The 26,129-nt window shown below is 43.7% G+C and overlaps 1 protein-coding gene across 2 annotated transcripts in view; it reads right to left on the bottom strand.

Moving 5' to 3' along the window:
* LOC125462682 (major facilitator superfamily domain-containing protein 4A-like) overlaps window positions 1-26,129 on the bottom strand; it is a 67,684-nt gene that overhangs the window by 24,459 nt on the left and 17,096 nt on the right. For both annotated transcript variants that reach the window (XM_059653326.1, XM_048552911.2), the window contains exons 2-4: window positions 14,913-15,111; window positions 11,456-11,698; window positions 3,833-3,992 (exon numbers count right to left, since the gene is read on the bottom strand). In XM_059653326.1, the coding sequence (XP_059509309.1) occupies window positions 3,833-3,992; window positions 11,456-11,698; window positions 14,913-15,111 (602 nt within the window). The remainder of the gene's footprint in view (window positions 1-3,832; window positions 3,993-11,455; window positions 11,699-14,912; window positions 15,112-26,129) is intronic.

The raw sequence follows: 26,129 nt of genomic DNA on the forward strand, positions 1-26,129 counted from the left end.
AGATCTTAGTGAACAGGGCAATTTTTCCCAGTGCCCTGACTGCACTGGAAACCCCAATCAGTGGGTTATCCAGTCGGGATCACATCTTGCTTGCTGTGCACATTTTCTACAATATAAACACTGACTAAACTTCAAAACATACTTCACTGTCTGGATGCTGCTTTGGGGTGTGCTGAAGCTGTGAAAGACATGACAGAAATGCAGAGTCTAATTCTGTGAACAGCCATGTTAACACTAATGGGGCAGATGCCACAATGTCCTCCCTTCCTGGAATGCATGTTGCAAGTGCTTCGGTTCATTATTTCTCAGTCTTTGCCTAGCACACCGAGCTGAGCAGACGGCAATCTGATGGTAATGTTGCTGGTTAAGAGCCCAGTGGCCTCAAGCTAACATTCTGAGTACGTGGGTTGAAATCCCACCACAGCAACTGGAGATAATGGGAACTGCAGATGCTGCAGAATCCGAGATAACAAGGTGTAGAGCTGGATGAACACAGCAGGCCAAGCAGCATCTTAGGAGCAGGAAAGATGAAGGGTCTAGGCCTGAAACATCAGCTTTCCAGCTCCTAAGATGCTGCTTGGCCTGCTGTGTTCATCCTGCTCTACACCTTGTTACCACAGCAACTGGAGATTTCACTAACATTTTTAAAATATAAACAAAGAACAAAGAAACCTACAGCACAGGAACAGGCCCTTAGGCCTTCCAAGCCTGCGCCGATCAAGATCCTCTGTCTAAACTGTCATCTATTTTCTAACGGTCTGTGTCCATTTGCTCCTCGCCCCAGATACAAGATACTTGTATCTGTCCAAGTATATCTTAAAAGACGCTAACGTGTCTGCGTCTACCACCTCCGCTGGCAATGCGTTCCAGGCGCCGATCACCCTCTGCGTAAAGAACTTTCCACGCATATCTCCCTTAAAAACTTTCCTCCTCTCACTTTGAACTCATGACCCCTAGTAAGTGAGTCCCCCACTCTGGGGAAAAAACTTTTTGCTATCCACATTTGGCTCTCTCGCCCTCACCCCTCTACATTACCATCACACCACCTTACAGCCTGGTAACATCTTCCATGTTCACGTCACCTTCATGCAACCTTGGATTCTCTGAGGTATCTCCATATCACCATATATGTAGCCTGTACCTCATGACCATGTCACATCTACTCATTCAGTACTCTGTTGGCATGACCTCAGGAGCTATGCAAATACCTTTTTTTTAAAACTTCCAACAAATTAATGGAAATCTTGTATATACTAAAATAACTATCATCCATGTAACACATGAAAAACAGTGGTCAAACAACTATAAAAACAAACAAACTTCGATTCAGTGACCATATCAAAGATGGTTAATCCTTTAAAACCACTTTAGAACTGTCAATCAAATGTCAATTCAGCAGACAGCAAGATCACACAAACAGATGGAGTTTTGATGCCTAACAGTGAGGGCAGATTGGTTTTTGGTGAAACATTTCTTTGGAAAGACGATGTTCTAGCACACACCCAGCACTGCATTGCTGGATTGTTATGCTTGAGACTTTGGAGGCGGGGTCTGGACCCACAACCTTGTTTCTCAGAGGCAAATTTTACAGAGGCGAGTCAGGCCAGGCTAGGAGGGTAATTTCATGAACCCGCACTACAATAACCTTCCATATTTTGAGAAGAAAGAATTCAGAGAGAATGAGTGAGCAGGAAGATATTATAAAGAGCTTTAGAACCTAGCTAACAATTAAAGTCTATTACTTTTAAATTTCATGTCATGGAATATAAGGCCAAAATGTATCCAACAAACTGCAAAGGGTATGTTTTAATTTGGACTGATAATAGTTCACTAAGTGTAGCATTGAACAAGATGACTGCCTAATAAGAACTTGAAGTTCAGCCTAGTTGTTTAACAAATGTAATTAGGATGTTCTATGATAACTGGTTCACATCTCTCATTGGTATAGATTGACCACTCTGTAAAGAGCATTTAAGTTCTCATCTTTAAACTGTCTACTTTACACAGCGTTCCAGAGAAATGATGGAAAACAGCCAACACAACACTCACAAGCTGACAGCAAGGTGTGAGAAGCATATGAGCTTTCAAGAAGTCAGACTCTCTCTGAGACACACCAAACAATCATGAGCCTGTACCTGTGTGTACCATCTCTCCTATTTCCACTGAAGTCAGAATTCAGTGACATGATGGATTGCAGAAACCAGAGCTGTTTTCCTTACAGAAGGTTGAGATAAGGTTTGACAGAAATATTCAGGACCATAAGGGCCTAGATAGTGCAGTTAGGGAGGAACTGTTCCCACCGGTGAAAGGATTAAGAACCAGACAACACAGATTTAAAGTAATTGGCTAAAAAAAACTATTAGTGGCATAAAGAAAACTTTTGTTTTAAAGTTTTGAGTGATTGTGATGTGTAACATGCTGCCTGAGAACATAGTAGAACTAGGCAGGATAGTGGCAATTTTACAGGATTAGCTGTTTTTGATATTGAAGGTTATTTGTTTATATATTAGATTGACCACTTGAGGGGTTTCAAAATCTTTGAATGTATTTTATGAATGAGTTATTTTACTATATTAAGCACGTTGATGAGAAATACTGAGCTAGTAACTGAAAACCCTAAGCTAATGCTTTGAGAACATGCGTTCAAATCCCACTATGGCAAATGGTGAAATCTGAATTCAATACAATTTTGAAATAGAAGTTAATCTAATGGTGACCATGTAACTGTCACTGTTTAAAGACCCATTTGATTCACTACTGCCCTTTAGGGAAGGGAATCTGCCATCCTTACCCAGCCTGGCTTACATGTGACTCCAGGCCCACAGCAACATGTGTGGCCCTTTGGTTAATTCGGGATGTCGATAAATGCTGGCCCAGTCAATAATGCCCACATCCCATGAATAAATTTTTTTTAAAAAATCAATTACTGGTTTCAAAAGAGAATTTAATAACCATCCAAAGAAAAAATGTATTTGGGTCTCCAGGATAACAGCAAGGTTGTATGATTAGCTGAATTGCTTGAGCAGAGAGTCAACATGGATTCAAGCAATGGATGAGCTTTTCCTGTGCTCATACTAGTCTACCATTTTATATACATATGTTACCAGTTCTCTATCTCTGTATTACATTCCCATACATAGTCAAAGTCTTCCAACTTGGTGTTTTTCACTGTCTCAACTGTTAAACGAGTTTGTCTCTCTCTGTCTCAGACATAAATAGGCCTGCATTTACATAGCACCTTTCACAGCATCGCAATGTCGCAAGGCACTTTACGGTCAGTGCAGCGTTTTTGAAATGTAGTTACTGTTGTGTTATCAGAAATCCAGCAGCCAATTTGCAAAATGGAAACCTCCACAACAGCAATGAAGATAATGATGAGATAATTGATGGTTTAAATTGTTTTGGGAGATTGGCTGGGTCCCTGAGGGGAATCTATCCTGTTCTCGGGAGATTGGTTGGGTCCCTGAGGGGAAGCTATCCTGTTCTCGGGAGATTGGCTGGGTCCCTGAGGGGAAGCTATCCTGTTCTTCTTCAAGACAGTGCTTGGAGATGTTTGACAGGAGACAGGGAGCTGAGTTTGCTATCTCATCCAAAGGGTGCAGATCTGACAATGCAGCAATCCCTTGGTGCTATACTGGCCCTGTTAGCCTGGATTAAGTGCTCAAATTCCCTGAAGTCCAATTCAAACCCATGTCCTTCTGAATTAGACAAGAGTACATTGCACTAAATCGTGGTAACACATCCGCGTGGATACATGTGAAGACAGATAAACCATCACACATACATTTTACTCTGTACTGACATTCCACCTGTTTGTTCACTCTTCACCAACCTTTAGCATGCAACGTCCTCTCTTGTGCTGGAGCTAATCTGTCCATCTGCAGGTCAGGGGGCAGCTCCTCAGCTGGTAAGAGTGGCACACTTTTCTTTCCACAGCAACCCCCAACTCCCTGCTTACACATCAAGAAAAGTACAGCAATGGGCACTGGCAGCTGCAGGGAAGCAAAGTTATTGGTTAAAATAAGAAAAAAAAAAGCTACTATGAACACCCCCAGTCGACAACATGCTTTGTCCTTAGCCATTCAAACCAGAATGCACTCTGTATTAGCACTGACAGTGAAAAATAACAGGCTCAGACCTTCTTCCATGCAGCACTGGTGGCTAGAATGATTTTTAGAGGATCTGACGCAATCATTATCAAAAACAGAAATTGCTGAAGAAACTCAGCAGGGCTGATAGCATTTGTGGAGACGATGCAGAGTTAACATTTCCAGTCCAGTGCCTTCTTCAGATCTGATCATTGCTAAGAAGCAGTGACGACAGGAGATCGTAGGGGCAAAGGAGTGAGTGGACAGGTAGAGCCGGAGCCCGGAGAGAGTTTTTTTTTGAAATACTGTCACATTCTCTCATTAGAATGATGGTTTAACCTGAGGGTCACACTGCCTCTGGTGAGGGGAGAGTTTAAGAAGGAGAATCTGACTCTCTGACTCTTCCTTGCTTCCTCACTTGAATCCGAGTGAGACTCGCAGCACAGAAGAGCATCAGCAGTTCTTACTATCCCATCCAAGATAATGGATCCTTTATAAAGAATCATTAATTGATTGGCTCAACTAAAGAGCCAACATCGACGTGATTGGCCAATGGTCTCTTTCTGTGCTGTAAAAAGGGTTTTATTTGAGCTATTGCTGCATCTTTTGATAACCATCCTGTGACTATTATTGGAAAGGATGAAGTGTGTTGCAACATGAGCAGAATAACCAAAAGGTTGAGTATATCTTGGGGTACAGACAGTCACTCAGGTAACCAGCTAGAGTATCTCATGTCCAGGAGTACACCCACACTGTGCTCTATCACTTTGTGTTACTCAGGGAAGGGAGTTGGAGATGAGATTGATGGTGGCTTCAGGGCTCCTTGTGGCCTGAGCTGGATATTGTATGCATGACAGTCCCTTTGCAGCATTCATGCACCTCATCTCTCCACTCTGAGGGATCTGAAACTTGGCTGAGATGCTGAAATATCAAACATCGAATGCCCCGTCTCTAATGTTCCCACTATTGGGTTAAATGGAGCTAAGGTGTCAGCAGGCATCCAAATTTCTCCTTAGAAGTGAGCTGGGAATTTTCACACTTTAATGAAATTAGAACTTCATTTTTCGCCTGCTGTGACAGATCTGTGTTTCCAGTCTCTAAAACCCCAACAGCTTGAGGAGTAGCTTTGTGAAGGAAGCAAATGCACTGGCAGCATTGCTTGTGGCCTAGAGGAGCAGGACTGCTTCCCACAGCCCCCTAAACCTTCCTCCACCCCCTTTTCTAAAATAAAAGCTGAATGACCTGAAGTTAGTTGTTTCTCCAACTGTAGGTGGTCAATCTATGGAGCATTTTCTGCATGTTTTTCAGGCCTCCAGGATCTTTTGCAAAAAAGTCATTAATGGGAGGACCACCATACTGACCTGAGGATCCCAGAGAAGGTACAGAGATTTGCCAGAGTGATTGCAGGGTGAGGGGATTTTAGCTGCAAAGTTACTTGCTTTTCTTGAGGTGAAATAAATTCAAAGTGTATAAGGTGATGTCAGGTTTGGAGAAGATAGGCAAAAGAAAAGCTGAGTTGATGGCACAAGGATGAGATTGAAGGTTTTTGGTGAGAGATACAGTGGAAAAAGTGAGGAAGAACACAGCCATTAGTGACAACCTGAAACTTGCTGACTGTGACTGGGGTGGAGGCAGGGACAATGAATGACTCCAAGAAGAAACTAAATGGGCACAGGAGACAAATAAACTCTCAGGGCTATTGGGGATAAAACAATAGCTACTAACTGGACTACTGAACAGAAAACTGGCATGGGGACAGGCTTAACAGGCTGGGGCTATTTTCCCTGGACCTTTGGAGGCTTAGGGGTGACCATATAGAGGTTTATAAAATCATGAGGGGCATGGATAGGGTGGATAGTCAAGGTCTTTTCCCCAGGGTAGGTGAGTCCAACACTCAGAGGGCATAGGTTTAAGGTGACAGGGGTAAGATATAAAAGGGATCTAAGGGGCAAATTTTTCACACAGATGGTGGTGCATATGTGGAATGAGCTGCAGGAGGAAGTGCAGTCTGTTACAGTTACGACATTTAAAAGACATCTGAATGGGTATGTGAATAAGAAGGGTTTAGGGGGGTATGGGCCAAATGCTAACGGTGGCTCAGTGGTTAGCACTGCAGCCTCACAGCGCCAGGGACCCGGGTTCGATTCCTGCCTTGGGCGACTGTCTGTGTGGAGTTTGCACATTCTCTCCGTGTCTGCGTGGGTTTCCTCCGGGTGCTCCAGTTTCCTCGCACAGTCCAAAGATGTGCAGGTTAGGCGGATTGGCCGTGCTAAGTTGCCTGTAGTGTTCAGGGGGGTGTGGGTTATAGGGGGATGGGTCTGGCTGGGATGCTTCAAGGGGCAGTGTGGACTTGTTGGGCCGAAGGGCCTGTTTCCATACTGTAAGGAATCTAATCTAATCTAATCCAACCGAAGGGCCTAGATTAATTTAGGATATCTGGTCGGCATGGGTAAGTTGGATTGAAGGGTCTGTTTCCATGCTTCCAATGATTGACTTCCATCTGTGCTGTGAGTGTCACCTCGGATTCAAGTGAAGAAGCAAGGAAGAGAAAGTTTAGCAGAGAGTGACAATGAAATTTCACAACCAGTTCTCAGACAGTAGATGGAGGGCACTTAAGTTTGAAATAAATGTGGAACAGCATTGAATGAGATCACTCAAAGATACCAAGAACTGCAGAAACTGAAGTCAGAAACAACATAGTGTGGAGCTGGAGGAACACAGCAGGCCAGGCAGCAGAGGAGCAGGAAAGTTGGGGGGGCGATGTTTCAGGTCAGGACCCTTCTTCAGAACTGGGCTGTTCTGAAGTAGGGTCCAAACCCAAAATGTCAACTTTCTTAATCCTCTGATGCTGCCTAACCTGCTGTGTTCCTCTAGCTCCACACTATGTTGACACTGAATGAGACCATTTGGTCCATCTTGTCTGCACCAGCTCTTCAGACAAAATGTCTTGCTTTTTCTCAAATCCTTGTACATAATTTCCATCCAAATAATTGTCCACTGCCTTCTTGAATGCCTCAGTTGAACCTACATCCATCACATTCCCAAGAAGTGTATTCTTTACCTTAACTATTCACTGAGTGGAAGATATTTTTCTCCCATTACATTTGCTTTTCTCACAAATCACTTTACATCTATGCACTGTCATTCTTCTTCCTTTTATGAGGGGGAGCAGTTTCTCTCAATCCACTCTGTCCAACCTGCTCATGATTTTGGAAATCTCAGCAGATCTTCTGCCAACCTTCCTCTTTTCAAGGAGAACAGTCCCAATGTCCTGAATCTCTCTCCCTAACTTCTATCAGCATAAAGAAGCAAACAGGATTCAATTGTCAGGTTACAGTGTACCCTGGCAACTAAGTTCAAGGATGACGCAAATCTTTTGTTGAGCAATATACTTGGAACAATTCCTAGCTCCAAGTGATCATTTTTGTTAGCACTCAACTGTGACAGGATGAAAGTATATTACTTGTCAAATCAACAAAATGTTAAATGTTCGGAACACTCTGGCTGATAAATAATTAACTGCAACATTAGATTTGTACCCAGAATAAAGTATTTCCAGTGGGGGGGGGGGGGGGGGGGGGAAGGAGAGTAATAAACAAATGACATCGATTTAAGGCTTGTTTTAATTCATCTGTGAAACGTGGGAGTCAGTGGCTGGGCCAGCATTTATTATTGCCCATCCCTAGTTGCCGTTGAGGAGGTGTGGTGAGCTGCCTTCTTGAAAGATATGCTGCTTGCAGACTCACAAGGGAAGGAGTTCCAGGATTTCGACCCAACGACAGTGAGGGAATGACACTATATTTCCAAGTTAGGATGGTGAGTGACTTGGAGTGGGAACTGCAAGAGATGGTGTTTCCATGTATCTGCTGACTTTGTCCTAGATGGAAGTGGGTGTGGGTTTGGAAGGTGCTGGTTAAGGCTTTTTGATGAATTTCTACACTGTATTTGTAGGTGTTAAACACGAATGCTATTGAGCGTCAGTGGTGGTGGAGGGAGTGAATGCTTGGATGTGGCATCAATCAAGCGGGCTGCTTTGTCCTGGATGGTATCAAGCTTCCTGGGTTGTTGGAGTGGCATTCATCCGAGCAACTGGGGGGTATTCCATCACACTCCTGGCTTGTAGCTGGTGGACAGGCTTTAGGGAGTCAGGAAGTGATTACTCACTGCAGTAATCCTTGACTCTGACCTGTTCGTGTAGCCACTGCATTTATGCAATGAGTCCAGTTGAGTCTCTGGTCAACGGCAACCCCCAAGCTGGTGATAGGCGGGAGGGGCGGGCCGGGGAGGGGGGGGTGGAATTCAGTGATGGTAACACCATAGAATGGCGAGAGGTGGTGATTAGATTGTATTTTATTGGAGATGGTCATTGCCAATTGGGGAAAGAACTACCGGGGCAACTCTTCTTTTCTATGGATGCAGTAGAATTTTATGACTTAGAACACGGTGCCTGAAGAAAAGGTGGAAGGAAATTGAATAAGAGACCTATATGTATTCAGCACCTTTCACATCCTCAGAGGTTCTGAAGCTCTTTGCAGTCAATGAAGTATGTTTGAAGTTTTCTAAGGTTTTGAGGTAGAACTGTGGCTCAGGTTGTGGGCATTGAGGCTGGTTGGATCGCTGAGCTGGTTGTTGTCCCACAGATGTTTCATTACCGTGCTGGGTAACACCAACGTTTCATCAGAGGCTGCACTGAGGGTATGTTTTCCCGCCTGGTTTTTAAACCCTGGATTGCCTCACTGCCGGGTTTCCTCAGTAGTGCAGCGTATATGGGGTTGAGTTCAATGTGTTCATTAATAGCCCGCTTCATGGAGTGCCATGTTTCCAGGAATTTTTGTGCTTACTAATATTCACTCATCTCAATCCACATGGACAAGGAGAACCACAACTTCAACTGGGACAACATCAAGATCCTAGGACAGGCTAGGCAGAGACAAGCACTCCACGAAGCAGGCTATTAATAAACACATTAAAAACTCAACCCCATATACAGTCTGCTAGAGGAAACCAATCCCAATGGACCCCAGAGTTTAAAAACAGGCAGGAAAACACACAGACGCTTCATCAGAGGCTGCACTGAGGATGTCAGCAAGCATAGTAACAAAACGTCTGCAAAACTATTAACCAGCTCAGCAAGCCAACCAACCTCAACATGTTTGAAGTTTAGTCACTGCAGTGGTAACTCTCAAAGACAACTGGGTGGAGCTAATCAAAGAACCAGCACACTCAGTATGGACAGAATGGCCTTTTATCATACAAATAATCTACAAGATCTACTTGGAATACTGCGTCCAGTTCTGGGCGCCCTATTATAGGAAAGATGTGGATGCTTTGGAGAGGGTTCAGAGGAGGTTTACCAGGATGCTGCCTGGACTGGAGGGCTTATCTTATGAAGAGAGGTTGACTGAGCTCGGTCTCTTTTCATTGGAGAAAAGGAGGAGGAGAGGGGACCTAATTGAGGTATACAAGATAATGAGAGGCATAGATAGAGTCGATAGCCAGAGACTATTTCCCAGGGCAGAAATGGCTAGCACGAGGGGTCATAGTTTTAAGCTGGTTGGAGGAAAGTATAGAGGGGATGTCAGAGGCGGGTTCTTTATGCAGAGAGTTGTGAGAGCATGGAATGCGTTGCCAGCAGCAGTTGTGGAAGCAAGGTCATTGGGGTCATTTAAGAGACTGCTGGACATGCATATGGTCACAGAAATTTGAGGGTGCATACATGAGGATCAATGGTTGGCATAGCATCGTGGGCCGAAGGGCCTGTTCTGTGCTGTACTGTTCTATGTTCTATGATAGAAGTAGGATTAGGCCATTCAGCCCCTCTAGTCTGCTCTGTCAGTAAATAAAATCAGGCTGTGACCTGGGCTCCACATTCTCATTGACCCACAATAACCACTAACTCCCTCTGAGCCAAGAATCTATCCACCTCTGCTTTAAATTGAAACATGACCCCACTTCCATCGGTCTCTGGGCAAGAGTTCCAGAACTTCACAGCTACATGAGAGAATAAATGTTATTTACATCTCCCTCTTAAACGGGCGGCTCATTTCTTATTTAAGCTGTGCTCTTTATATTCCAGGCCAACAAGCAAAACATCCCCTCAGCATCCACTCTGTCAAATGTCCTCAGGGTCTTACATGTTTCAATTCTTCTAAACTCCCAGGGGCACAGGCCAAGCCAATCCAACCTTTCCAAGTCAGATGACACCTCCGTCCAAGGGTGTAGCTTCTCTGAATGTATTTACATCCTGTGTCAAATAAGGTTGCCTGATTGTTTGAGCTTACATTTACCTGGCTCAGGTGCAGATTGTTTGGCAATAAAAGCAACTGAAGAAGAGTCATGCTGCACCTGAAATATTAACTAACTGTCTCCAAAGAGGCTGCCAGACCTGCTGAGGTTCTCCAGCAATTTCTGTTTTTGTTACAGATTGTCTGGATGTTCCACACATTTGCCATTTCTGGTAGTTTGTACACAAACTGGCTGCTATCCTTCTCGTCTTCAAGAAGGAGTATTTGGGTTTGGAGATGGGGTGGTTTGGGTAGCTCCTGATTAAGGTACATCTCATACAGCAGCAGGAAACAATGGCCTAATGGTATTTTCACTGAGCTGTTAATTTCGAGATCATGTTTTGGGGAACCTGGGGTTCAAATCCTGCTGCTGCAGTTGGTGGAATTTCCTGGAAAAAACCTGGAAATAAGATTCTGAGATAGCCAGGTGTGGAGCTGGATGAACACAGCAGGCCAAGCAGCATCTTAGGAGCACAAAAGCTGATGTTTCAGGCCAGGGTCTAGGCCCAAAATGTCAGCTTTTGTGCTCCTAAGATGCTGCTTGGCCTGCTGTGTTCATGCAGCCCCACATTTTATCTCAGATTCTGCAGCTCCCATTATCTCTGTTAATAAGATTCCACTGATGACCATGAACTGATTGTCAAGAGGAAAAAGCCCATCTGGTTCACTAATGTCTGTCAGGGAAGTAACTGCCAACTTTCTGGTGTATGTGTGACTCTAGATCCACAGTAATGTAGTTGACTCTTAGCCATCCTTTGGGCAATTAGGAATGGGCAATAAATAAGCCAGTGATGCCTTCATCCCAAGGATAAATAATAAAAGAAGTTTTTCCACAGATAAGATCTCTTTGAGTGGTTCCAACCATCTGAGAGGGTCATAAAGGGATTTTGTTCTTGAACTGCCAAATCTGCAGAATGGGCTGGAGGTAAAGTGAGGTTTGGGTGTGGAAGAGTGTCGCAGTGCGCACAGGGCTAGTGGCTGGAGTGTCTGGTCAGACTTCATGGACCAGCTAGCTAGACTTTTCCTGCCTCTCAACCATCTGCTCATGTAAGCTCAGATCATCCCGGTATCATCATATCTTACATTGATCAGTGCCATGATCCAGAAGGCATAGGACACTTGCGAGATGACAAGCCCATCCGTTGGAAGCACAAACTGGGTCTCATTGACGACGTGGTGTGGGACCAGGGACTTCCGAATGTGGGTCAAGTCAGAGAAAGACCCATTCACAGTTCGGTTGTTCTGTATGCAGTTTGTTTCAGAAAGGAAAGGATCGGCTATCATGGGGCTGAGGAATGCACCAAAACCAACACAGAAGTGAAGAACCTGTCAGCAAAGAAAGAAGGGAGGTTATCAAACCAAGCTCCCAGTCAGTGAATCAATTAAGAAAGAATGAGCATCTCATTGGATCACAATATTTTTGAGAAATGAGCCCCACAAGATCACTGAAACCTCTCTTGGGTTGGTGACCCATGTATCTGCTGCCCTTGGCTTTCCTAGAATCCCTACAGTGTGGGAGCAGGCACATTTGGCCCATTGACCCTCTGAAGAGCATCCCAACCAGACCCAGATCCAACCCCCTATATTTCCCACGAAAACCCACCTAACCCGCACATGCCCTGGACACTATAAGCAATTGAACATGGCCTATCCACCTAGCCCACACATCTTTGGACTGTGGAGGAAACTGAAGCACCTAGAGGAAATTTCCACAGACAAGGAAAAAAATATGCAAACTTGTCACAGGTAGTCACCTGAACATGGAATTGAACCCATGACCATTATCAGGAAGCAGGGTTAACCAGTGAGCCACCATACCACCCAAGTGACATAATGAGGATATCTCAAAGCATCAAGAAATTGCAACCCAACCTACACTTGGCCCAAAGGAAACTTTATGCTCTGTGTCAGTGTTTTTCGTATCAAATAGAAACTCGTGCTTTTACGCAAACTGCATTTAAATCCAGTTATTAGAACTCTGCTGTTTGACTTGTTTGCATTCAGTCCAGTAAAGGGTAAACTTTACCTAAAATAACAAGCAACTGACTGGATAATTAGATGTCCACGTTTAACATTGTAAAACTCAATGGTAGGTGTAGCTTAAAGAATTTGCCTTTATGTAAAGAAAGTGGAACAGAAATGTCAAGCAGTTTACTTATATTCAAAATATCATGGCTTTTGTACTGAGTTACATTTTGCTCAGAGTCAAGCAAATCACAACAATAAGGAAAAAGAACAAAATAAACAGAAAACAGCTAAAATTCCTGTCGGCACATTGACCTTCATTGTTGAGGCTTTAATTTGATGCTGAGTTGGGCCTTGGCTGACAAGTTTAAATAAAATTCAGATCAATTACTATCCTCAGGGTAATCCTTTGGAAAAGGTTCATTCAAATCACTATTAGTCCCAAATGAAAATGGCAATATTAAAACATTTGACAAGTGAGCAAATCAGGTTTGAGTTAACTTATGTCAAATGCACTTGCTTTGCTTCCAGCCAGCATGACAAATGTTCTTATACAATGATAATTCACCCACAAGCTTGCCCCTGTGTCAGGCCCAATGCAATCAGAGGTTCTGCTCCCTCATCTTCATAGAGAGCTTCGGGACTTGTTCTGTTATTTTTTAACATTTCTTTAAAATTTCACTCAAAACGAATGGCTGGACAGCATTTATTGGCTATTCCTCATTGTCATAGAGTCATACAGGATGGAAACAGATCCTTCGGTCCAACCAGTCCATGCCAAACATAATCCCAAACTAAACTAGCCCCAACTGCATGCTCCTGGCCCATATCCCTCCAAACTTTTTCTACTCATGAACCTATCCAAATGCCTTTTAAGTGTTCTAATTGTACCCACATCCACCACTTCCACAGGAAGTTCATTCCACACACAAACCACTCAGTGTAAAATATTTTCCCCTCACGTTTTTTTAAAATCTCTCCTATCCCCTTAAAAATGTGCCACTAATCTTGAAATCACTCATCCTAGGGAATAGATAACTATGAGTACCGCTATCTGTCTCTCTCATTATTTTATAAACTTCTATTTGGTCGCCTCTCATCCTGTGCTCCAGTGGATAAAGGTCTCAGCCTATCCAGCCTTTATTACTCGAACTTTTCATACCCAACAACATCCTGATAAAACGTCTTCTGTTTCATCTCCAGCTTAATAATATCCTTCCTATAACTGGGCAACCAGAACTGGGCACAGTGCTCCAGACAGAGGCCTCAGAAGTGTCCCGTACGAGCTCAACATGACTACACAAGTCCTATACTCAAATGACTGAACAATGAAGGAAAGCATGCTGAAGATCTTTTTAACCACCCTGTCCATGTGTGACCCTTGAAGGGGTGGTGCGGCGCTGCCTTCTTGAGCCGCTGCAGTCCATCTGCTGCAGGTGAATCCACAATGATGACTGTGACACAGCATCTTGTTCAGTTTGAGATGGAGACTTTCACAAGATTGGAAAGTTTCAAAGCAGTCAGGTTTAAAGCTGGATCAGGACCTGCTTGCACACCAGCAGCCTCTCAGCTACCTAACTCCAATCTTAGCTGAACCTCTGCTGTTTATATCCTGAACTCACTGATTTCTGTTCACCTATCAACCCCTGTGCGAACTGAGCCACACTGGCTCTCAGCCAAAACGCTACAAATTTGAAATTCTCATTCATGTATTCAAATTTCCTACTTTAGGCTCATTTGAACGACCTGCATTATTCCCAAGCTCTGTAAACTCCTCCAGCCTCACAATCCTCCAAGACCTCTGCACTCCAATGTTGGAGTCTCACTCATTCCCAATTTTGAGTGCTGCGCCAATGGGAGCTGGGTCTTCAGCTATCTAGTCCCTAAATTGTGGAATCTTCTCCCTCTCTGCCTTTAAGATGTTCCTTAAAACCTACCTCTGGATAAGTTTCTGGTCACCCATCATTTCAACTCCTGCGTATTCCCTTGATAAGACTCTGGTGATGTACTGGAGCATTTGTCTTATTTCAAAGGTGCTATATAATGGAGGGTGCTATTGTCTACTTTAGGATATGCAACAATTGAACCTGGTGGCCCCTAATTTATGCTAATATCCTTACTGAGTTAAATGATACCATCACAGGCAGTGGAAAGGGGGTGGGGGAGGGCAAGTGGTTGGGGTAAAAAAACAGCGAAGGCACTCCTATTGATGAAGTGAGGAAGGTTGTTGGAGGAAAATACACATCAATAGTTGACGTGCTGGAGAGTGCAACATTAAGTGATGATCAATGCGGCTGGACGTATTGTCACACTCCATCCTTGGCCCATCAAGTCAAAACTGAACTCTGAATCTGTGAGCCAGAGGGCTGGACACTACTCACTGTACCTCAAAACCTCCTGAGATACAAGATAAGCTATGGATTTAAGGGATGATCATCTCGGCTGGATGCGTTGAGCCGATCCCTGCATTTATATTTTTCAACGTTCCTATGCTTGTCATCCTACAGATCATGAGGAACTCTTAAAATAAATCTATCAGAAGAAGACCATTATTGCCCAACAAGTGTGTGCCAACCTGCAGGAAGACAGGTGAATCCTTCTGGTAGATGCGAACCAGTTGCAGATTAGCGATGGTGTCGATGCAGCCCATGGCCAACCCAGCCACAGCCAGGACGAAGGCAAGGATAATCACATTGTTACAGAAGGGGATGATGGAAAATACAGCTGATATCAGGAGAGTGGAGACAAACAGAGCACTCAGGGAGCAGGAGAACCTAATAGAGAGAATAAACAGGAAACTATTATTAAAACACGCAGAGAAAAATCATGGCTTTTCAAATAATGGGCAAGGTACTTGGAAATGGCACTGCCACTGACAAGATTTACAGACACCTCTCTCCTCTCTCTTCCTCCCTGTCGGGAGAAACAAATTTGTGTAGGTGATGAAATCATGTAGGTGAGAGAAATGAGTTATAGCCGATAGTCAATAAAAATTGGATATCAACAGACCTAGCTTCGAATTCCACTACGCATAGGTACCTTCTAGACTCTTGACTTGAAAATATATGAGAAAGTATTAATATATCTCGGGAAGCTATAACAGGGACATACATTCCCTGAAAACCGGACTCACCGACCAAAGGCAATCATTCCTCTCTAATTTCTTCTTTACTGGATACAATGCCTGGTTATTCAAGAATTTCTAAACCACAGCTTATGCTGTGGCTTTATACTGGAATTTTATTCACCATTATTCGATACTCATGGGACAAGAAGACACATCTACCAAGTCCCATTCTGTCAGATTGGCCACTCAAACCAAGCCTGTCATCCTGGTGAATTCATATAGCATTCCATCCAAATACCAATGTATTCTCCAAGGTTCACTTCCTAGATGTCCTCTGCAGATAAAAAAGGAAGGCACTGGGAATGTTGTCGGGGGAGGTATGAGTCACTATCAGTTTTATGCCTGAATACAGGACCAAAGCAAGTCATTCTGGGCACCACACCTTAAGGATGGATTGACCGTGGAGTCAGAGCAGGTAGATTTACTAGAATAACCAGAAAACAAAACAAAGAATGCAGGAGCTCGAAATCAGAAACAAAAATAACAGAGATAATAAAATGTGAGGCTGGATGAACACAGCAGGGCCAGCAGCATCTCAGGAGCACAAAAGCTGATGTTTCGGGCCTAGACCCTTCAGAGAGGGGGATGGGGTGAGGGTTCTGGAATAAATAGGGAGAGAGGGGGAGGCAGTCGAAGATGGAGAGAAAAGAAGATAGGTGGAGAGAGTATAGGTCAGTCCAGGGAAGACGGACAGGTCAAGGAGGTGGGATGAGGTGGTAGGTAGGAGATGGAGGTGCAGCTTGGGGTGGGAGGAAGGGATGGGTGAGAGGAAGAACAGGTTAGGGAGGCAGAGACAGGCTGGACTAGTTTTGGGATGCAGTGGGTGGAGGGGAAGAGTTGGGCTGGTTGTGTGGTGCAGTGGGGGGAGGGGACGAACTGGGCTGGTTTTGGGATGCAGTGGGGGACGAGGACATTTTGAAGCTGGTGAAGTCCACATTGATACCATTGGGCTGCAGTGTTCCCAAGTGGAAAATGAGTTGCTGTTCCTGCAATCTTCAGGTGGCATCATTGTGGCACTGCAGGAGGCCCATGATGGACATGTCGTCTGAGGAATGGGAGGTGCAGTTGTTTATTGCGAACCGAGCGGAGGTGTTCTGCAAAGTGGTCCCCAAGACTCCGCTTGGTTTCCGCAATGTAGAGGAAGCCACACCGGGTACAATGGATACAGTATACTGGCGGAGACAGGCTGGGCTGGTTTTGGGATGCAGTGGCGGAGACAGGCTGGGCTGGTTTTTGAAGGGTCTAGGCCCAAAATGTCAGCTTTTGTGCTCCTGAGATGCTGCTTGGCCTGCTGTGTTCATCCAGCTCCACACTTTGTTATCTTGGATTCTCCAGCATCTGCAGTTCCCATTATCACAAAAAAACAGAAATTGTTTGAGAAACTCAGCAGGTCTGGCAACATCTGTGCAGAGAAGACAGAGTTAGTGTTTTGGGTCCAGTGACCCTTCAGAACTGGATTGATATATAGGTTGAAGATGTGGTGAGGGGTGGGAGGACTAATAAATGATACATGGAGATGGTGCCCAGGGAGAGACAGAACAGTTGGACAGGCAAAGGTCAATTTGGGAGAATCAATTGCTGCTAGTGAGGACTATTAAATTACTGACAATGGGTTAGTTGTGGCACCAATCTGAAGGATAGTCACTGGGCCCAAAACAATAAGTCAGTTTCGCTCTCCATGATTGCTCCCACACCCGCCAAGTTTTCCAGGCATTTCTGCTTTTGTTACCAGAGTAACACTCGAATGTCTGAGTTCTCAATAGTAAGCAAAACAAATTGCGGTGGTACTCCCCAGAATTTGGTAAGTTATTGGATGATTCTATTGAAGTTTACAAGGTATTAAACAGAACATTTAGAGCAAGCAAGTTGTTACTTCTGCCATTTGGGGAGATCGGGACATTGTCAAAAAAACTTGAGGTGGAGACATTTCAGTCCTGAAAAAAGGAAACATTTATTCATGCAGAAGGCAGTAAAAGTAAAATTGAGATCAGGAATTTTTTTGTTCATCAAATACATAGAAGGATATGGGTCAAAGGCAGGTCTGCTGTGTTAGATGGCCAATCAGATATGATCTCATTGAGTGGTGAATAGATTCAAGCGTCGTACAGGCTTACTCTGTCCCTATTAAGCAACTGTTCAAGGGAGATGGTAACACACTGGATTAGCAATTGTAACCCTTATATTGGTGCTCTGAGAGATGGGTTCAAATCCTATTGTAGCTTATGAAATTTAAATCCAATCTCTTAATTTAAGAAGCTAGCAAAGGTGACTATGAAGCCATCGCCAATTGTTTCAAAAACACCTTGTTCACTAATACCTTTCAGGGCTGGAAATCTACAGTCCTTATTTGGTCTGGCCTACATGTGACTCCATTCCGTTGCAATGTGGTTAGTTTTTAATTGTTCTCTCTGAAATGGTCCAGCAATCCACTCAATCCAGGAGCAATTGGAGAATGGGTGACAAATGCTGGCCCCGATGCCAATATTCCATAAAATAACAGAGATAACAAAGTGTGGGGCTGGATGAACACAGCAGGCCAAGCAGCACCTCAGGAGCACAAAAGCTGACGTTTCGGGCCTTGACCCCTGTAGGGCCTGCTATGTTCATCCAGCTCCACACTTTGCCAATATGCCACAAAATAACAGAACAAAGTGTGGAGCTGGATGAACACAGCAGGACCTTCAGGGGTCAAGGCCCGAAACGTCAGCTTTTGTGCTCCTGAGGTGCTGCTTGGCCTGCTGTGTTCATCCAGCCCCACACTTTGTTATCTCTGTTATTTTATGGAATATTGGCAAAGTGTGGGGCTGGATGAACACAGCAGGCCAAGCAGCACCTCAGGAGCACAAAAGCTGACGTTTCGGGCCTTGACCCCTGAAGGTCCTGCTGTGTTCATCCAGCTCCACACTTTGTTCTGTTATTTTGTGGCATATTGGCAAAGTGTGGAGCTGGATGAACATAGCAGGCCCTACAGGGGTCAAGGCCCGAAATGTCAGCTTTTGTGCTCCTAAGATGCTGCTTGGCCTGCTGTGTTCATCCAGCTCCACACTTGGTTATCTCGGATTCTCCAGCATCTGTAGTTCCCATTATCTCTTCCGTAAAATAACAACTTTTACAAAATTGTGATTCAGCCAGTAAGATTCAGATTTACCTTCGATTGTCTACAAATAAGGAACAGAGCCAGGAGACAGTGTGAGTGTTTTGTCACAAATATTACATATGGGTGTTCCAGTTGATATAAGAACACCACAGAGTCATAACAAGAGCACAGATTTCTTCCATACCCACTGCAACAAGCATATCCCATTCTGCACCTCCAGCCTGGATTGCTGCTCAGTTAAACTATGACTGATCTATATCTTAGCTCTATGTAGACAACGTGAGTCCATAACCCTTAACAGCCCAACTAACCATGTGGAGATGCCGTTGTCAAACTTCATCTTGAGAGCAGCACCACGAAAGCTTGTGATTTTAAATAAACCTGTCGGACTGTAGCCTGATGTCATGTGACTTCTGACTTTATCCTGACAAACAGAATTCCTTCGCCCTTAGCTTTAAGCTTCTCAATCACACAGTACCCACTATCCTCACTCCCCCACCAAGCTCAACCTTAGAGGAGACAGTTCCAAATTTCTATGAACATTTACGTGAAGTAATTCTTCCTAATGGAACGTTCTCGGTCTAACTATAAGGGTCTGCTCCCCTTGTTCTGGAATTCTCAGTGAAAGCAATTTCTATGGATCTGGCAAGTGCACCCAATCCATTAGCACTCTCTCTCATTGTAAATGTTGGCTTACCACTTGAATACATATGACTTGAGAATTGCCCTGCTGAGTACACAATGTAAAGCTTCAATAAAATGTGTCTTTTTTGTTGCCCAGCAATGCTCAAATTGTCTGAGAGCAGCACTCCGTCAGAACTGGCATAGACAGTCAGTTTATATTCTGCACACAAGTCTTGGGAGTGAAACCTGAGCATTCACCCTTCTGACCCTTTATTGTCTGTCCATCCACTGTTCCCAGCTCCCACAAAAGTGCAGCTGCACTCAATCGGACTTTCACAAGGAACTGCCGGGTCAGGAGGATTCACAAAGCACAGAAATACTCAGAAACTTGCTATTGTTAAGACATGCATTGAAATCCCACAACGGTGACTCATTGAAGTGAACAATCACTTCATTCAACATGATTTACCCAGATTTAAGCGAAATAAACCTGGAAGCATGATTTGAAGTGACATTTGTACGTCAAGGGTTTTAAACAGAGCTCGGAGCAATACAATAGAAAGCACATTATTACTTTATTTTTTAAGTCATGTGCATTTAAATCAACAATCGAAAACAAGCCATTATCAGCTGGGAACTGCACACAAATCACCAAAAGGACAATTGAAGGATATGTTATATTTAGTTAGGTTTTTCTTGCTGTAGTGGCGGGGGTGGAATTTAGTGGGAAGGGGAGAGGAGACAGTCTAACTTTGAATGGGACAAATAAACATAATTTAGAGCCTGCATCTATTCTGTCCCCTAATCAGATTAAATGGGTCTTGCATGTATGCAGAATTGGACTTGTATCATACAAATATGACATTGGTATTGTTCAGAAGAGAGAAACCTGGCACAAAGCAACAAGACGACTTGCTACAGGATGCACCTGGTAAGAGGAGACACTCTGTGGGATCCTGGTCAGACCACTGAGGGTTACAACAGAAACAGTTAGGAGGCTATGTAAGCAACAGTCAGTCAGTCAGTCAGTCAATCTTAAAAATAAACAGCACCTTTATATATTGTATATTGCATTTATATAGCACCATTAACATTGGAAAACCTTCCAAGGTGTTTTGCAGGTACATAAAAACAAAAAAGCTGATACCAAGCCCAAAGAGGGGGTTTTCCATTTGTGAATTATTCAGCCAGGTAACCAAAAAGCTAATCAAAATGGATGGTTTTGAGGAACATCTGACAAGAGAGGCAGAGATGTTTACTGAGCATATTTGAATTCCAACCTGAGATAGCTGAAAGCACTGACGCCAATGCTACAGGAAAGGAGGTTGATGATAGCAAAATACCAGAATTGGGCAAAATCAGGTTTCACAGAAAGTTGTCAAACTGTAGGACATAGCGATAGGGAGGGGTGATGAGAAGACAGAAAAATGATGCCAAAATGCATGACAGGATGGGTGAAGAAAAGGCAGGTTGAAGGGACACAGGAATTAGTGGGTAACTTAGCTAGGATTAATTGTATGCAAGGAGGGTAAATACTAACATGCACTGTTTGGGGCAGCCGTTTCAATCTGTGTTATAACCTGTATACCTTTGGAACTCCTAAAGAGCATGAAACCGCAGACAGAAGTTGTTTGCTTTAGATAATCAGGCTCATTGACAAACCAAGAGCTTCAGTGAACAATAGACTAATATTTCATACCAAAATCACCGTTCTGTTGTGTGTGGAATTGCTGTTTCAGACGTAATGGTAGCCTTACAGAACTGAGCAGGAAAAAGAAGGTAGAACGTTAAGCATGATTCTATTAAATAACAGAATAGGCTCAAGTCTGAAAGACCTTATTTCTTAAAATCCATGAAGGTCTCTGCGCTCCTTCCATTCTGGTCTCGTGTACCCCCAATTTATGTCGCTGCTGAGCTTTTGTTGATCTGGGTCCTACACTCTGAAATTTCCCCTCAAACTCTCAGCTTCTCATTCCTGTCTCTTTTCCTTGAAGATGTACTTTACACCCTACTTCACTTATCCTAACTGCTCCTTATGTGGCTTGTAGACAAATTCTCCTTGCAGACACCTTGGGACACTTTCACAACGCAACATAAATGTGATCTTGTTGAGGTGCCACCGAGAGTGTTATTTCACTTTTAGCTTTGACCTGCAAACAGTTAATTTAGTCACTGGTTATCTACATGAATGACAAAAACATGTTGAAAACACATTCCATGACATATGACCAACTGCAGTTGAAATTAGTCTAAAAGTTTCGTAATAATTAATGACAGGTATGACAAAGCATAAAGTTTGATTTCAGTGCAGGGTTGGGCAGCTAGAGCACACTGCCTTCACTGGGTGGATTATTATCACAAGTATGTATATTACTTGGAATAATTGTTAAGTGAATTACTCAACCAAGAATCCAACCAAGTCAACAGATCCACCTAACTATTGATCCTCCATTAGGACTCTGCAATTTGGTCTGGCCCAGTCATTGCCAATGCCTTTAACAACCCAGCAGCAGAAGGAATTTACTTGGTGAGGTATCACCAAGATGTAGCAACCTGTGCTGTGCAGATTTTGCATCAGTACAAACTGAAGTCCAATTCCAATTCTGCTTTCTTCTGCAGTGCTTTCCTTCACTTGGAGCAGCACGGTGGCTCAGTGGTTAGCACTGCAGCCTCACAGCGCCAGGGACCCAGGCTCAATTCCAGCCTTGGGCAACTGTCTGTGCAGACTCTGCACATTCTCCCATGTCTGCGTGGGTTTCCTCCCACAGTCCAAAGGTGTACAGGCTAGGTGGATTGGCTATGCTAAATCGCCCGTAGTGTTCACAGGTGTGTGGGTTATAGGGGGATGGGTTGTGGTGGGATGCTCCAAAGGGCAGTGTGGACTTGTTGGGCCGAAGGGCCTGTTTCCACACTGGAGGGAATCTAATCCAATTCACCCTTGGCATTTGAACTTTCTGCTGTCTGGGGCCCGAAGCTCCAGAACACCCTCCCTGTACTTATCTGGCCCTCTCTAAAAGTTAGGCACAATTTAAAACTCAACTCTTTGACAATACCCTGCACTTAATACCACCTTCTGTGGCTCAGTGATAAATATTCTTTGATAACTCTCTCCTGTGAAGTGCTTTGCAATATCTACGTTATTATTTTAAAGGCACTGCGTAAATGTAAGTTGTTGTTTACAGCTGTGAATCAGCCATAGTGGAATAGCCAACAGTCCACTGTCAGGGTATTGAACAGGTGGTTGAGAAGGGCACTATCACTCAGATCCCAAGATAAAGTCATGCATTTGCAAACAGGTGGCCTGAAAGCTGTTTATGAGTAAAGGTGGAATAAAATTAAAGGCAACTGAATTTCCACAAACATACAGCCTTCCTGCTGTTGCTAATTTACTGGTATCTGCTACTTTCAATAATGAGCAAATCATATTGTTCATCTGAAGCCAAGATTGTGCAAATTGTCGGACTGTGGGAGGAAACTGGAGCACCCGGAGGAAGTCCATGCAAACACAGGGAGAACATGCAAACTCCACACAGACAGACAGTCACCCAAGAATGGGATCAAACCCAGGTCCCTGGCACTGTGAGGCACCATAAATGGAAGAATATCTGCTATTAAGCGCCAAATCCTGTTGATGAGTTTAAAATCCAATATGATCTTGTTCGATCTGGTCAATAAAATAGCAATTAAACTGTTGAATGCTATTGATCAATTAGTAACTGATCTACAGCAAACTGATAACAGTTTCCGTGAGCTAATTGTGATCTGTTGCAAGAGAAGGATGATCATATTTGGTAGAATTGCAAATAAAGCCATCTATACTTCCAGGAAAAAAAAATGGAATCATCAACTTATTTTAAATGAAAATTCAAGTGGGGATATGCGAGAAAAGTGATGAGGTATAGGTTGGTGGAGCACAGGAGGTCATTCCACTCATTGAGCCTCAACTGACTCTTTTGAAAAGCACTGTTGCTAATCCAGGTACTATTCTTTACTCATTGCCCTGCAGTCATTTTTTTCCACCAGGTACTTACCAAAGCCATTAGTGAATCTGCCTAGCATGCAGTGCACTCCAAATCCTAACTAATCCAACTTCTCATCTCAAAGAAGGGTCAATGGGCTCAAAGCGTTAACTCTGCTTTCTTTCCAAAGATGTTGCCAGACCTGTTATGTTTCTCCAGCAATTTCTGTCTCCGTTTCAGATTTTTAGCATCAACAGTTCTTTGTTTTAACTCACAACAACTTTGATTCTTCTGCTGTCACTTTAAACCTGTATCCTTTAGTCATCGGAAATAATTCCTCTTTATTTAACCTATTAAAACACTTGTTGATTTCAAATACTTCTATCTCTTTTTAGCCTTCTTGTTCCAAGAGAAGCAGCCCCAGCTTCTCCAGTCTGTCTCATGGTAGTGTATCTCATTGATACCCTCTCCAAAACCTTCCTAAAGTTAGGGATTACCAGAAACTAAACAAACCAACTAGGATCAAATCTATATTTTCTATTGGTTTAACATTATTTCCTGTTTTTTTACTGATATGACATCAGATCCAATTTGCTTAACGAATACTTTAGGAGCAGTAATGGCTCCCATTGGGATCCAACTGCTTGTGGCAATTCTGAAGTTTCAAGATTTACTTCTGTGATCTGGGACAGTGATGAATCATAGAATAAAAGCAAGAAGGTATTCCAAACCTATAAGAAACTCTAGTTTTCCTGAGCTGGAATACTATGCCTTATTGTCGTGCTACATGTTAGGAAGAATGTGAATGTGAAGGGTGACTCAGTGGTTAGCACTGCTGCCTCATAGCACTAGGGACCTGGGTTTGATCCCAACCTTGGGTGACTGTGTGTGGAGTTTGCACATTCTCCCCGTATTTGCATCAGCTTCCTCAGTCTAATGAAGTGCAGGTTAGGTGGATTGGCCATGTTGAACTGTTCTGTAGTATGTAGGCTAGGTGGATTAACAATGGTAACTGTGGGGTTAGGTGAATGGCATGGGGATGCTGTCTGGAGGGGTGGCATTGTTGCTCAGTGCTTAGCACTGCTGCCTCACAGCACCAGGGACCTAGGATAATAAAGTGTGAAGCTGGATTAACACAGCAGGCCAAGCAGCATCTCAGGAGCACAAAAGCTGATGTTTCGGGCCTAGACCCTTCCTCTGAAGGTGGTCTAGGCCCGAAACGTCAGCTTTTGTGCTCCTGAGATGCTGCTTGGCCTGCTGTGTTAATCCAGCTTCACACTTTATTATCTTGGATTCTCCAGCATCTGCAGTTCCCATTATCACCAGGAACCCAGGTTTGATTCCACCTTCAGGCGACTGTCTGTGTGGAGTTTGCATATTCTCTGTGTCTGCGTGGGTTTCATCCGAGTGCTCCAGTTTCCTCCCGCAGTCCAAAGATGTGCAAGTTAGGTGGATTGGCCATGCTAAATTACCCATGGCATTGAGGGACGTGTAGGTTAGCCATGGGAAATGCAGGGTTACAGGGATGGGAATGCTGATAGGGATGCGCTTTAGAGGGTTGGTGTGGAGACATTCGGCTGAATGTCCTGTTTCCACACTGCAGAGATTCTATGGATTTCTATCCTATGGAGGGTCATTTTAGATTTAACTGGCCACTGTCTGCACTGTAAAGATCCTATGATTAAGGGAAGCTGATGGAATACACAAAGGGCTGATTGCTACTGGCTGTGGAGTCCAGTTCTGGTTTAAAAATTAGCATGAAAGCTTTCAGGTTAGAAATCACTTCTACACACAAAGGTCTGGGCCTTTTTTGTTGCAAACTGCAAAAGATGACAGATTAATTGTTTAATATAAATCCTAGATTGTTAAAAATTTTGTTAAGCAAATGTATTCATGGAAACGAAACAAAGATGGGAATATAAAGTTAGGTGGCAGATCAACCACTTGTTTAATGAGGCTAAAATGGTCTCTTCCTGTTCCCAGGTCCCATGGCATGTCTAAGATTAAGGAGTTCCATTCTGCAGTACCTCCATCCTTCACTTTGATAAGCAAAGTTCACAAAAATTTAACAGAATAAATTTTATGTTGCTACAGACCACTTATCTTGGATGAGATATACAACCTTCAATTCCTTGTCTACACGTGGGAACAGCAGGGTGACAGGCAGAGACAGAATGCTTCCAGGAAGTTATACTTATACCAGTTAGGCATCATACTCTGACAGTCCCAACTTCCCCACCATAACAATAGGTGCATCAAACTGAACAGTACAGTAAGATCAGGCCTTCTAGATCAGAACATTATGTACAGGAAGTGTCTACAGCTGCAGCAATAGGTGTTGCATTATAGGAAAGAGTTCAAATGCAATTTACTAGACTGGTTCCAGGTATGGAGTAACTTGAGCACAGAGCACAGATGCTCTCGATGGACAGAAGACCGAGAGGAAGCCTGACTGAGATTTACAAAATCATGAGCAGGCTGGGCAGAGTTTGTTTTATGGGACATGGTGTCGCTGGCTGGCCAGCATTTGTTTTCTGTCCCTAGTTGCCCCTTGAGAAGCTGGTGGTGAGCTGCCTTCTTGAACTGCTGCAGTCCATGTGCTGTGGGTTGACTCAACGCCCTTAGGGAGGGAATTCCAGGCTTTAGGCTCCGCAACGGTGAAGGAATGACAATATATTTCCAAGTCATGCTGGTGAGTGGCCTGAAGGGGAGCTTGACGGTGATTGTGATTCCATCTATCTGCTGCCCTTGTCCTTCTAGATGGAAGTGGTTGCAGGCTGAGGTAGGGAGAAATTGTTTCCACTCATAAAAGGAGCAAGAATGAGAGGGCATTGATCTGAAGTGATCTGCAAAATCAGCAAGAGCGATATGAGGAGTTAGGATCTAGAATGCATTGAAGTTAGGGTCAAGAATGCACTGACTGGAAATTTGATGGAGTTAAGTTCAATTGAGGTACTCAGGAGGGGCACTGGATGATTATTTGGA

Source organism: Stegostoma tigrinum, chromosome 21 (genome assembly GCF_030684315.1).
Source record: "Stegostoma tigrinum isolate sSteTig4 chromosome 21, sSteTig4.hap1, whole genome shotgun sequence".
Taxonomy (NCBI): Eukaryota; Metazoa; Chordata; class Chondrichthyes; order Orectolobiformes; family Stegostomatidae; genus Stegostoma; species Stegostoma tigrinum.